Source organism: Scophthalmus maximus, chromosome 7 (assembly GCF_022379125.1).
Source record: "Scophthalmus maximus strain ysfricsl-2021 chromosome 7, ASM2237912v1, whole genome shotgun sequence".
In the NCBI taxonomy this organism is placed as follows: Eukaryota; Metazoa; Chordata; class Actinopteri; order Pleuronectiformes; family Scophthalmidae; genus Scophthalmus; species Scophthalmus maximus.
The window spans coordinates 24,505,385-24,520,224 of NC_061521.1; the positions used below are offsets into that span (position 1 = coordinate 24,505,385).

At 43.1% G+C, this 14,840-nt stretch overlaps 1 protein-coding gene across 5 annotated transcripts in view; it reads left to right on the forward strand.

The window, feature by feature from the left end:
• The window catches only part of LOC118315974 (homeodomain-interacting protein kinase 3-like), a 29,768-nt gene that overhangs the window by 6,060 nt on the left and 8,868 nt on the right, over positions 1 to 14,840 (forward strand). For all 5 annotated transcript variants that reach the window (XM_047333174.1, XM_047333171.1, XM_047333173.1 and 2 more), the window contains exons 5-10: positions 9,898 to 10,021; positions 12,709 to 12,828; positions 13,545 to 13,631; positions 13,798 to 13,982; positions 14,121 to 14,286; positions 14,651 to 14,774. In XM_047333174.1, coding sequence (XP_047189130.1) covers positions 9,898 to 10,021; positions 12,709 to 12,828; positions 13,545 to 13,631; positions 13,798 to 13,982; positions 14,121 to 14,286; positions 14,651 to 14,774 — 806 coding nt within the window. The remainder of the gene's footprint in view (positions 1 to 9,897; positions 10,022 to 12,708; positions 12,829 to 13,544; positions 13,632 to 13,797; positions 13,983 to 14,120; positions 14,287 to 14,650; positions 14,775 to 14,840) is intronic.

Below are 14,840 nucleotides of genomic sequence, written 5' to 3' on the forward strand. Positions count from 1 at the left end.
TTTTTTTCTGAGGAAGATCAGATTCGTGTTGAGGTGAAACCAAATCGTTTGTTGTCATGATATATTGTCAACGCGGCGAGCTGACGTCGTCCCGTTGGGCGCTGGCTCTTTCCCACAAGGCTTAGCAAAGTCTCCTCTGTGTCTTATGTAATGTGAAGTGGTCGACATCAACCTGCACACTCACTGGGAGTGAGCAACTCCTCCTCCTCTTCGTCTTTCACTTTTTGTCCTCTTTGCCTTTGCTCCCCTCAGTCTTTCCTGCGCGTATGCTTTTATTTTTTTTTGGCACGCTTTATGCGTCTGAACCTTGTTCAGCGTCACGCCCCAATGAAACTCTGCCGGTGTTGCATAACACGCCAGAGGAACTGAGAGGTTTGTATGAGGAACAGTGTCATGAAGAGAAAAAAATGTATCTCACCGGTCTCTCTGTCGAGAGCGAAAAGGAGAAACAATGCTTTTGAAACGGCGGCAGCCGTGATTGTGAACTAAAGAGAAGTTGTTGTGCAAACGAACAGTACGATTTTAAAGCTCTAAGCTCGTAAGCTCCCACTAAGGAAGGGGAAAAAAACGAACAAAATTACAGTACAAAGTTGAATATCTGTCCGTTTTGAAACGTGCTGAAAATGTTTTGACACGTTGTTTTTGTTTTTTAAGGCGAGTAACACACGTTAAAACGACATCTGAGCTTGTTTCCAAGGAGAGGTTTTTTTGGGCTCTTACTCTTACTGGCAAGTTGCAGCAAGTTGGTCGGTCCGGTTAGGTTAACTATTACCAACTCTTCAAACATTGCGCAATCGATGAAAAAAAAAATAAAAAAAATGCTGCTGAGTAACTGTGTATGTCAGCAGCTCAATGCACCGCACACACCCAGCAACCCCGATCTAATCACCCTGTAAGGAACACAGCAGTTGTTGTTTTATTTATCTCAATTGTGATTTGTGGTGGAAAAATCGATGTGCTTCCTGTTTTGAAACAAATTCCTTCAGACTTAAAGTTAAGTTTAATATAAAGATTACCAAAATGCCAGTGTAAAGCCAGAGAATGGTCTGCAACTCGCGATTATTTTCATAATTGATTATCTGACGATTGTTTTTATCGATTAATCGATTAGTTTGGTCCATAAAATGTCGATCGTGTTTCCCAATCCTCCAAGATGATGTTTTGTTTTGTCCACACACCAAAGTTATTCAGTTTACTGTCACAGAGGAGCAAAGAAACCAGAAACTATTCACATTTAAGAAGCTGAAATCAGAGAATTTTGACCTTTTTTCTCATAAAAACAACTTGATCAATTATTGAAATAGGTGATGATTCATTTAGTAATCGATAACAAGTCTGTCATATTGTCTGAGAAATTATTGCGATAAAAAATATTTTACAATATTCGTCATTTTAAAGACCATTTTTCGATACTGAATCAAGTGAGCTCGCAGTAGAGGCCTGTTGGTCGTTTGTGTGACTGCTGAGAGAAATGTTTTCCAAAGTTTAGACTTGCGGTCGGGCCTCAGACAAAACAAAGCAATTTGAAGACATGATGCCTTTGGAAAATACCAAAAAAAAATCCCCTTGTCACATTTTATAGACCAACGAGAACAGATGAGAGGACAGAAGCAGCGAGACTGACTGTTGTTGACATTTATTCTTCCTTTCAACAAACACGCATGTAGACACAATGGCTGTTATTGAGGTCAATAAAAATGATTGAGTTCATATTCATGTATCGTACGAATAAGTCGATAACGTAATTATCGTGACGGGCCTACACCCACCTGCAACCATGCACCGATTGGGCGGACCTGCTGTCAATCACGCTTTATCTGCGCCAAGGTGCTTTATCGTCGGTTCGACTCTAAATGAGTCACTTTCTCATAGACGTCTATAGAAACAACCAGTGGAGTCGCCCTCTGATGGTGATTCCAGAGAATACAGGCTTCAGGCACTACGACGTTGGCTTTTTTTTCTGCGTCCATTTTTATATACAATCTCTGGCTATAGGGGAAGGAATGTCTCTTGCTTGTTTGTATTTCTTAATTTTAGTCACAATAGTTTTGTTTTGGTGGAACATTTGCACATGGGGAGGTGATGGCGGCCATTATTATGGCTAATTCCCCGCAAAGAAAACGCCACAAAACCCCCCAGAAAAAGATGAATCACGACTATGTGAGTGCGAGAAAATTTTGGTAGTGGTACCAGGCAAGAAGAAGAATTCCGGTGATTCAGACCAACCCTGGATGCAACTTCTCTATTTTGGCAAAAGCAAAGCTGTTGTCTGGGGCCCCCCTCCCCTCCCCTTTCTCCTCTGGGAGGCCAGGATGAAAGCTGTAGCTGTTGCATAACATACAGGCGTTGCTCCCAGTTGACCTGGTTAAGTGTGTGCGAGTGTGTATTCATGTGTGTGTGTGTTTTGTCTCTGAGCGGGTGGCGTCGGGCATCACTGAGATCATAGTGCAGCTGAAATCGGGCCAGCGCTGAAATTTCAGGAAGGTCAGAGGGGACAGAGCGGACCAGGGGAGAGTGTGGTATGTGAAAATCCATATTTAGATCCAGGGAAGAAAAAAACAACGTTCAGACATTCCTGTGTGTTTCCGGGTGTGTGCGCGCGCCCCCCCCCCCCCCGTCCACGTGACAGCTGCCAAGGCCTGATCTTCCATGTACGTTACACGGTGTACCCTGACGCGCCTCACAACGGCTCAATTCATTCACATGGCCTCTCTGACGAAATTTAAAATTGATGTTTCAAGGGTTGGAAACTTCATGAAGCTGTTTGAGGCCAACAAATAATGGAGGGCCATTGTGTTCAAAGGCTATCAGAGACGACAGAAATCAAGACTTTCCAACTTAATATTGCTTATTACGACATCGCTGCATCTTTTGTCTGGAGTCGTTTCAGCCTCGACGTCGGCCCGTACACGATTGTAGTTGACTCGGTGCGATGAGCGTCCGTCGGCCCTGTTCGTGAGCTCAGTGAGTTTTTTCAACTGAGTTTTTCAGTTTCCCCCTTTCCTCTAGTGTGTTATAGCTGTTTGGGGGAGATGTTAAAGGTGTGCAGAGTTAAAAAGCCCAAAGTCTGCGGTAAAGGGAGTTCCTGACACTCGTGAAACGCTTTGTCCGTTTTCCGGCCAGTGTCAAAGTGCATCAAGCACGACTAGCCTGACACACCCCCAACAAAGCCAAGTACAGCGAGAGCAGCGTCCGGCACTTCCTACACGCGCTGGAAGCCGGTCGACCAATCACAACAGAGTGGTGCCAGCTGGCCAATCAGAGCAGACTGGCCTTCATCGGGAGGGAGGGGCTTAAAGTGACAGGAAGTAAAACCAAGTGTTACAGAGAGAGGCTGGAAAGAGGAGCCGGACAGTCTGAGGAAACTGATAGGTTTACTGAACATGAGAACATGTTGCACCAGAGTTAGCTGTACCGCTTATATATATATAGATATATATATATCTATATATATATCTATATATATATAGATATATATATGTGTTTATATGTGTATGTATGGTCCCTGGGCATAAATATGTTAAAAAGAATACAAACAATGTATTATGAACAATTAAAAGCAATGTAAATATCAACATTCAATTTGTTTGAAGAGCAGGTTATCAGCACAGTGGTATGCAGTATTACATAACGGCTGCACTGTATTGTTGCCATAGTGACGCTGTAAAGAAACGCTGGCCTCAGCACAGAGAGGGCCAGGAGGAGCTCCGGGGGTTTTCCCTGGATTTTCCCAAAAAACATAGTTGCCGTCCTGCTAGAAAAATGTGGTTTTGATGCGGAAAGTCAGTAAAAAATGTGAGGTTTTGTTTAAAACTAACATGAAAGTTCAATTTGAGATGAAAACGTAAACAAGATCATAAAACGCCGGTTCGTGGATTCGTCACCTAAGTGGAACTGATGTTTGTTCTGATACACAGAACAACACTAGGCAACATCGGGGAGTTGTCAACGTTTTATTGATGCTGGGGAAGGTTTGTTGAGGAACACGTCTATGATTTAAATTATAATCAGCTGAGAGAGGCTGAAAATGCAATTGGCAAAAGAAACATTGACATGTCACGATTAGTATGAAAGGTTATTACTCTCACTCAGCACTTAGGAACACCTACCTTATTCCTTATTCATGCAATTATCCTGTCAACCAAGCACGCAGCAGAAGTGTAAACGCATAGAATCAGTAGCCCCCCCCCCACGACCGCAAGGCTCCATTGATACCAATCAATCATTGTTTGAAGGCCTGAGTGCAACAAAAATTGACTCAAGACTGGTTTCATGAACATGTCATTGAGTTCAGTGACCTCTGTGACCTCCCCACTCCCCAGATCTTCTGAATCTATAGCTGCTTTCAGACACACTCAAAAAGTCTGAACACTGCCCCCCTTAACTTCTCCTCCGGAGGGGCTCTGTGTGAGACATCACATGTCTGAAGATGTCGATCCTGACGTCTGTTAGTGTGTTAGGTGGTTCATTTCTTCTCAAAGTCTCTCAACGTGTCCCTAAAACTCCGTCATGCGTATCTATTAGTGCAGCTTGATTGAATCTAATGAGACTGTTGGGCCTTATGAAACAGAACCAGTTCCTCCATCAACCTTTTTCAACCTGTAATTTTCCCTGAATGGACCTCATCAGTCGGAAGAGAGGTTTTGTACAAACCTGTAGCTAAATTCTCGCTTACATTCTTGTGCTTGAATTGCAAATACGATGAAGCGGTACTGTTGAACTTCAACGCCGTTCGATGGCTCCGTCAGAAGCTGTGCAGCGCTGGCCCCGTGCTGTTATGTGTTTGTTGCCATGGCAGCATGACACAGCCCGGGGCCGGGTGAGGTGGCTGACTGACTGACTGCTCTCTCTCCTGCGGGGGCTGGCGGTGACGCAAAGCCACCTCCCACAATGAAAATGGAGCACTGGGCTATGTGAATAATTCAGCTCAGCAGATCAGGTGGACGGAGAAGACGCCGATCCACTTCGCCTGCCCACAGAGGGTGCGTCAGGCTTCCCTCGTCCACCTGGAGGTGTGAATTCACATACAGTACGTGTTGTTTTACACCGGCACCTGGTAGCAGGGGCGGAGCAGGGCGTGTTGTACACGCTTGTTCGACATGTAGGATCAGCAAAAGTCAGATCCTGTGTAGACTCACACTGTCAGTGTCACTCACACAAAACAGAAAATAAGACCAGCAGAAGAATCCCAACTTTGTGAAGTAAGAGTGGAAAAGACAGAATTTCTGTCCTAGTCCTGTCCTATTATTAAGTGCATAACAAATAACACTTGATCTCTCACATTAGGGCTGCAACTTAATCATTATTTTCATAGTTGATAAATCTGTCGATTGTTTTCTCGATTGTTTGTTTTGTCCATAAAATGGTGAAAAATGTTGATCCAGTTTCCCAAAACCTCAAGATGATGTTTTTGTTTTGTCCACACGCCAAAGATATTCAGTTTACTGTCACAGAGGAGCAAAGAAACCAGGAAATATTCACATTTAAGAAGCTGAAATCAGAGAATTTTGCCTTTTTTTCTTCTTCATTAAACAACCAATTAATCGATTATCAAAATAGTTGGCGATTAACTTAGTAGTGGATTACTAATCAATGAACTGTTGCAGTTTTAATCACAGTAAGCAGTGTAATTGTGTAAACATGTAGCTATAGATCTATTTTTTGCTTAATACTATTTTGTCCTTGATTTACCATAGTGCTTCAAACTTTGCCATAATTCCCTGATCTCTGTCCTTCTTGTAAAAGTATAATTTTGCAAATTTAAGTGACCTAATTTTTCCTAGTTATTTCCCTTTAATTTAAAGTTGTTAATTGAGTCATAGATTGTCCCAATTCTCTTTGTTTGACCCCCTGAGTCGGGGGCAGAATAGTTCCGATTGTATTAAAGACTGGTGACATGATTTGCCGTGGTCTCCTTTCAGTTTTTTTTTTTTATTCGCTTATTATTGATTTATTTGTCGCTCGATTCCCCCATTGCATTTTGTCCCCCTCTGGATCACAGAGGCCCTTTTTAGCACAGAAGTCTTATGTAAGTCGGTGGTTTTGCTCTGAAAGAGCAGTGGTTTAAATGGACTTTTATAATTTGTGTTGCAAGCTTTACAGAGCTTTTTGAAAAATATAACAAAGTGGTCACATCGGGCGGCGGCTGTGACTCAGGAGGAAGAGGACGGTCGTCCACTGACACGAAGGTCTGCGGTTCGATCCCCTTTTCTCCCCCACAGTCCGCATGCCGACGTGTCCTTGCTCAAGACACTTAACCCTAAATATATGAATGTGTCTTTGAAGACGGGAAAGGTATATGAATACAGTCCATTTACCATTTACATGCCACTTGTGTTTGATATTCTAGTGTATTTACTTTGTGTGTGACTTGAGCTGCCGAACGTTTAGTCTGATTAGTTGCAGTTGGATGTTTTTGACCGTTGATCATCGCGGATCAGGTTTGTGCTCGTCATGTCTTATCGTGTCTCACATCACTCAGTACAACGTGAACTCAGTTGGACGCAGCCCCCCGAGTTGTTTCTGTTGCAGCGGCGTTGTGGAGCCTCAACGGTCTGCTGCTCTCTCGTGTGACCAGCTAGTTCTGGAACCTGAACGGGGCTGCCAACCAAGCACCGTTGTGCGTGTGCGTGCGTGCGTGCGTGCGTGCCTGCGGGTGCGTTCGATGTGTGTTATGTGATGAGCTGTTACAGCTCTGCAAAGCTGAGGTCGTTGCTGTCGCGTTTGACTCTGGCAGTATTGCTGTTCCCAGCAACACACACATAAACAAACACTCACATTTCACTTCTGGTTTAATTTATTGTCCCCGTTAAGCCCCTTTCCCACAACGGTGTGTGTGTACATGTTTATTTTTGCCATAGGTCTGTAATGTACAGCTTCACCCTGAGTATATGTTTGAGCAGCCTGCGGACATATTCTAAGTTATTTAACCAAAAACAATGCCAAGGAAAAGGAAACCTGGCTTGTTTCAGGCAAGATGACACATCAACAGGTGCACAGATAAACAACACTGACAACCAGGTCACCGTGGAACAAAGAAGGTTACACAACAATTTGTTTAGCTCTTGGATGAACTGGCACATGCTTAACACTTTATATTACTTATTCACCATTATCTAGTTGCTTATTAGCATGCATATTGACTGTTAAGAACTTGGTAATGTTGTATCCTGCACTAATTGTAGGGAGATTGATTAATTTACAGTTGTCTGGACATTATTAACACTTGTTGAAGTATATTAACATTTCATACACAATAACGTCCTCTCTTACTATCAATTATCACTTATCAGGTTCGGACCCCGACAGACATATCGGTATTGGCACTTATGTTTACTGATATGAAATCTTTTACAGACGGAATAAACAATGCTGGAAAAAACTGTTTAACTTGAATAATGTTGTTCGATATTGTGTTACGCATTGTTAATGTTATTTTTTACTCAGCAGCGTAAAAATAATGAATGTCTTTCCATTAGTTTCTAACAGAAATATCGATTAGTTTCTAGCAGAAATATAACTAACAGTAAAACCTCCTCATCTATATTTCCTCTTCTGAACTCAGCTTCATTACATCGGTTGTTTTGTGTGTGTAATCTCGAGCAGTTTCCTAATTTGTCTGCAGTTCTTGGCCTCAGTTCAAGTTTGTGCAACACGAGTTAAGTGGAGTTGACAGTTGTGTGAAAACATCAACATCAGGCCCCATTTTGTGATTATGGATTCATGTGTATTGCCGCCGTGTTCATTTCTCATAAGTGACTTCTTGTATCAAGTATTTAAATGTATTTTAAAGTTCGCCCTGTCCTCTGCTTTATACTTCTTACCAGAATCGGTGTCTCAGCTCTGCAGGATTGTTCTGTAAATGTTCGAGGCAGCTTCCCCCAAGGCTTTATTTATTTGTTTTTTTGTTTTTATTTGCATTGCTGTTGCACAACTTGACGTCTTCCTCTGGAAGGAGCAATAGGAAACGGCAGAGTGTAATTTCCTGCTCTGGGGCCGACGAGGGCTCGTAAGAGATCGACTCGACATCTGCACGTATTATACCGAGTCACACAGTCGTTAAACACAGAGCGATGAGCCATTCGTCACCTGTAACACTGTTACATTATGGTCGTGTGTCCGCCTGTTGCTTGGCAACCAGTCATTTTGTCCTTGTTGGTCACAGCGACCTGCGGTTGCTATTTGCAGCGCTGTTGCTCAGCTGCTGTGACCAGGCCCCCTAATGGCCCATTGTTTTCATGTGCCACCTCGCAACGCTGCTGCGAGATCACCGGTCCCCCGTTTGAACCGCGGTGGTGGTGACAAAGTCCCTTCTCTGAAAAGAGATTTAGTCGTTTGCTGCTGTAACACCGCATGTACGTCACGGTGACGGGCGCAATGTTCACTTTGAGATCCCGCAGCAACCTGTTGTCGAGTGAGACCTCGAACACGTGTTATTCTTAATCTTGACTCAAGTTTCTCAACTCAATTTTTCTTTTGAAATTGAATATAATTTAAGAGGTGGAAGAAGGTTTTTATAAGATATGAACGAGCCGAGTGGAAATGTGAACTATTGAACTAACATGCCAGTCCCAAAATAATCTATGACTCAGACTCAGACAATCTTATAACTCTTCAAAATTGGATTCATTTTATTATAAATATAAAGTTTCACTCTAAGTCAGAAGATTCTTTTTTACAAGTCAGTCTTTGTGATAAATCATGTTACCTTTTTTTTCAGACTATTGCATCTGTCACATGAACGCCACCCATATCAGATTTGCACCTGGAAAAATAGGAACACCAATTTAATGCCATGTAATATAACATCCCTGCAGTACATTCTTACTAGAGCTGAGACAGTCAACAGATTAATCGACTAGTAATCGATAACTAAATCAATCGCAAACTATTTTGATAATCGTTTCAAGTAGTTTTTATTAAAAAAAGTCAAAATTCTCTGATTTCAGCTTCTAAAATGTGAATATTTTCTGGTTTCTTCGCTCCTCTGTGAAAGTAAACTGAATATTTTTGGTGTGAGGACAAAACAAAACATCATCTTGTGGTTTGGGGAAACACGATCGACATTTTTCACCATGCTATGGACAAAACAACTAATCGATTAATCGAGAAAATATATGGCAGATTATTCAACACTGAAAATAATCCTGAGTTGCAAGATCAAAATAGGACAACATAAGTACGTTCTTGTTTTCACCATGTCTTCATAAAAGGTATCCACTGAAATAATCAGGCTATCTATAGTCAGTAAATATGCTGCCACTTGTTCATAATTACGATCAAACATTGATTCAAACGTTTTGGGGGGGAAAGTGCATATTTGTACTATAATAATAACTGTAAAATAATGATATTTTCGAATTTAAAAATGTGAAGTCTAGAATCACATCAGACTGTCTGGAGTAGTTTTTTATGATCCAGCAGAGGGCGCTCACATCCGAATCCATTGTGTGTAAAACCGACTTCTTTTTGCGAACCAGTAGAGTCGCCCTCTGCTGGTCATTCTAGAGAAAACAGGTTACGTTCATGTCAAACTTGTTCGAACTTGATTTTATTTTTGTGACAAACTTCGCAGTCATCACTTAACATGTCATCCTGCCATGTTCTGACATGTTTGAGTTTTGGTGCAGTTTCTCCTGAAGGTGACATCTATGCAGTCAAACTCTCTGAGCTTGTCGTAGTATTTATTTTATACCACGACTTACTCCCAGTATTGATTTTTACATGGCCGACAGTGTTTTCTCCACCAACTAACCACTGATCACACAGTTTGGTTCCCTCTTTTGAGCTCAATCCATCCAAAAAAACGTACTTTCTTGTCCCCTGAACTGTGACAACGTGACAATGTGACGGAACAGTAGACGTAACCTTCTCTGCCTCTTTTCTCTCTCTCTGCAGGGCTCCAGAGATTATTTTGGGCCTGCCGTTTTGCGAGGCCATCGACATGTGGTCACTGGGCTGCGTGATAGCCGAGCTCTTCTTGGGCTGGCCTCTCTACCCAGGAGCGCTGGAGTACGACCAGGTAACGATACTCTCACAGACACACACACACACACACACACACACACACACACACACACACACACACACACACGCACTTGCAGACACTTTTACTTCTGACGTAACGCATTGCCAATAGCAACTAGTCCCATAACTACTGAAAAATGTCTGATCCCAACATCCACCCCAACTGGAACTCTTTAAACCTCAAGTTGAGGATTTGGTCGTCACTTTCATGCTCGCTCTGGAAAAGTCTGGAACTCAAAGTGGTTTGCACTAAAAGTACAAGTACACACTTGAGATTTATCACTCAGTTAATAGAGGTCTTTGTTCTGTCGTTTCTCAGTATTCCAGAACTCAACAGTATGTTCATAAACACTCGATAGCTAAGCCTTTTATTTGTTGTTGCTTCCTGATCTCCCTGTTGCCGTTTGACTCGAGGTCCCGAAACAAATCCAGCATGAAATCAGCCTCACGCTAATCTGGGGCCAGAGCGAAATCAGGAAATTGTTCCTGGCAATGTGTGATTATCTTCCCACAGGGTCGCGCCGGTTTGATCTTACGCGATCTGGGACACGAGTCAAACTCAGTTCCCCCCGGCGGGGGAGAGGGAGCATGAGAAACGGCCCGCGTCGCATTCACAGAGCAGTCGAGGGATTAGCGTGTGTTATGACTCTGTGAGGAGCACAATCACACTTACCATGTTTTCAGTGTACGTGCTCAGACAATTTCGGACGAATCAGAAACCTGGACATCCTGGTATTGTCGGGACTTTGCGTGTATCCTGTTGGGAGAAGGTGATATTTGACCTTTTTATGGGCGTCTGCAGTTCTCTCCTCAAACCTCTTTAGCTATTGGACCTTTTTGAAATTTACAGCATCTCCAAAGTTTACATGCCTCCTTTGCTAAACATAGCTATACATCAGCATGTTTGAAAAGGATCAAGGGCTCGTTTAGTTGCTCGCAGCTGTTTGCGGAGGTTGTTTTTTTTTTGGCAGCGTGTCACGTGTGCATCCAGCAGCAGCAGCAGCAGCAGCAGCTCGCAGTCAGAACAATCGTCGGTCAGAGATTGTGAGTGATGGAACTTTAGCTGAGCAGTGACAGCTCTGTGGTATCACTGTACAAACACACACACACACACACACACACACACACACACAAACCCGTGTACATTGATCCCCCCAAAAGCATGCAGTGCCGTGCCAAGGCTCACTGCAGTTCCACTCTACACAGCAAAATGTATTTATAAACATAAGCCTGATGCTAGACATGTGGCACACACACACACACACACACACACACACACACACACACACACACACACACACACACACTCACTCACACACACTCTGCACCATCAGCAGGTTCTGGCCAGTCCATGTGTTTGTTCTGGGCCGTAGACGTGCACGTGTTCTCGTGTTCTCATGCGCGCACACTCGTATATTTGCCGTAAAAACTTTTCATCACTGCAGGATTTTCATTGGTCACAGAAATTCTGGAGTATCATAGTGATTTTATGAGCGGGGTAATAATCAGAACGGGGCAGAACAGAAGGTTTAGTGAGTTCCTGGGAACGGCAGCACAGATGATTCACTTCACTGGAGTTTTAATGTTTTAATGATGTAGAAGTTGTAAATCAAACAATGCTGGATGGGCCTTTAATCCTAGCACTGAAAAACATAAAGAAAAAGAGAGACAGATTAGTAAATCAGTAGGAATTTTTATTTTATCTGAACCATGAAGAGGGCGTTGTGTGTGTGTGTGTGTGTGTGTGTGTGTGTGTGTGTGTGTGTGTGTGTGTGTGTGTGTGTGTGTGTGTGTGTGTGTGTGTGTGTGTGTGTGTGTGTGTGTGTGTGTGTGTGTGTGTGTGTGTGTGTGTGTGTGTGTGTGGTCCACACCAAAGATATTTAGTTTACTGTCAGAGGAGCAAAGAAACCAGAAAATATAATTTTTTAAGACGCTGAAATCAGAGAATCAGAAATCTTTTTTTCTCCATAAAAAATGCTTGAACCGATTAATCGATTATCAAAAAAGTTGACGATTAATTTAGTAGTCGATTAACTGCAGATATAATAGTTTCATATAAATAAGTAATAGTTTACGGAAGAAAGCAATGTTGCAGCTGCTGCAGCTGTGGCCATAAGATTTACATTAAGGATTGCGATGTCCAATCTGTCCCTTCAGCTCCAATAAGAAAATTGAAGACAAGTCTTTGAGGATACTCTACCAGGTCGAGTGCTCTGTCTCAGATCAGTGAGGAGCAGGACTTAAACTGAATCATCAGTGCTTGACTTTTATTACAAGTCTAAAAATGATTTGCTGAATTTTACAAAGAAAATGTATTGGATTCAAATTGCTTACTGCCCCTTTAATGTTGTTTATTTCATGTCATGATTATTTGTCTTCCAAACCCAATACATTTATATTCTTTAACCACGTCATATCCTTACAAAACTCCTCCGTCAACCATGACATGGACGTTGACGTAAAGTTCAGCTCTACGCATGACGTCAGGACTAAAAATGAATTAAATTACATTCAAGCCAATGATCTTCTTTTCAGCTGAGTGGCTGTGACAACAGTCATTGTCTTCTCTCTCATCTTCCTTCCTGTCTTCCCACAACAACTGAATTTCTTTTTTTATTCCCTCCTTTCCTCCGCCTCTAACCTTTTTACAAAATATATTTTTTCCATCACCCTGTTTTCCAGATCCGGTACATCTCTCAGACTCAGGGCACTCCCGCCGAGCAGCTGCTCAACAAGGGGACCAAGACGTCTCGTTTCTTCTCCAAAGAGTCCAACTCTCCCTACGCCTGCTGGAGACTCAAAGTACATGCGCACAAATATACACACACACATGCTACTGTATTTGGTCCATAAAATGGTGTAAAATGGCGCTCGTGTTTCCAAAAAACCCGAGACGATGTTTTGTTTTGTCCACAGACCAAAGATATATACTTTACTGTCACAAAGGAGAAAAGAAACCAGAAAATATTCACATTTAAGAAGCTGAAATCAGACAATTTTGACTCTTTTTGGCATAAAAACTACTCGGCTATTCATTTAGTTGTCGATTACTAATCGATTAACTGTTGCAGCTCTATACTGTCTATGCAAAGCATGTTCTTGACCTGAAAACACGTTGCACACATCCTGCTGTCGACCACACGTCACCGCTGACGCCGCTGGTGGTTGATGAGGACACACACGCTCACACAGAAAAAGTACAAGCTTTTTGTTGCACGGCCTCGCAGTCAGAGGAAAAGAGGATGAAGTGGCAGAACGTTCCCAAAGGGAAGCAGCTGCATATGTTCTCAAAACAGGACAAAGGCTGCAACAGGCTGGAGGAAACGTGAAGCTGTGTTTTGACTCCAGATAAAAAATTAAATGAATGTGAGCCTAATATTTATCTGCACTGCCCAACATAGACACATCATTTTCTCCAACTTCCTCTCATTTATTTTATCTAATAATGTGACCTTTATCCCTTTATCTTTTCCACATACTTGGAATTCTTCGTCTTAATATCGACGTTCTCCCTCCAGACGACAGAAGAGCACGAGAAAGAGACGGGGCTGAAATCCAAAGAGGCCAGAAAGTACATCTTCAGCTGTCTGGATGACGTCGCACACGTGAGTACACCTTTACACATGCTGTTGCCATTTTCAAAACCCAAAATTCAAACCATCCTATTGCCAATGTTCTGGGTTAAAAAAAAAAATCAATTAAAATCTCAGCCGATCAGGGGAAGTGCTCCGAGTTTCTTTGCCGTGTGTCATCTCTCTCTCCGTCCACCAGGTGAGCCTGGTGCTGAGTCCCGACCACAGCGACGTGCAGGCGGAGAAGGCCGACCGGAGGGAGTTCGTGTCCCTGCTGAAGAGCATGCTGCTGATCGACGCAGAGGACCGGACCGTTCCCTCCAGCGTCCTCAGCCACCCCTTCCTCACCATGACTCATCTGCTCGACTACCCACATAGCAACCAGTAAGGGTGCCATAGCTGTCGCTATAGATGTCTTGTTCTTTTCCATTCTTTAGTAACGAACATTGCACAACAGAATTATAGCTATACGTAGTCTTCCTCCTCACTCAGTGGAAACTTCTTCTGTCTGGTCTCCTCCAGTGTGCAGTCGTCTTTCCGCATCATGGACATGTGCCACGGCGGACCCACCAACGCCGTTTTCGACGCGCTCAACCAGAACACCATTCATTTCTCCAGAGCTCCCGTGGCCCCCCCGGCCTCCTCGGGCCTCCCGCTGGGCTTTGGCAGCATACCGGTCCACACTCAGGTTAGACGACAGACATCTGTCTTGTTTTTTTTACTTCTAGCAATGCCAATGATCCTCTCAAGTTATTTAGAGTCATCCAACATGGCAGCAGCCTGATTATGTCACTCTACCACACACTTGTCCCCTTGGTGACACCGGATTTTTCTCAGAACAGGGAACAAAAATAAAACACCTATAAATATGTTTAGGCCTTGGTTACATAATGTTTCTATACTGTTGACCTGATGTTGCCCTCTTCTGGAGACAAAGTGCTACAACACACCTTCATAAAAAATTTAAGTAGAGACACTAGCATCATTATTCTAATCTTCTATCTCCTCCATGTTCCCTCTCCTGCCTCAACCCTCGTCTCATGCGAGTGCAGGCGATCACCCAGTCCGCTCCCTCTGTGCTGCATCCGGGTTTAGCTTTGACGACGGGGAACGGTCAGTTTGGGTGCAACGACTCGTTCCCTCCCGCCCTCCTGCTTTGTCCTCCCGCCATGCAAGGTATTACAAATTGAAAATCTTTTCTGTTCCAGGCAAATGTCTAAATATAAAATAATTTGTTGTACA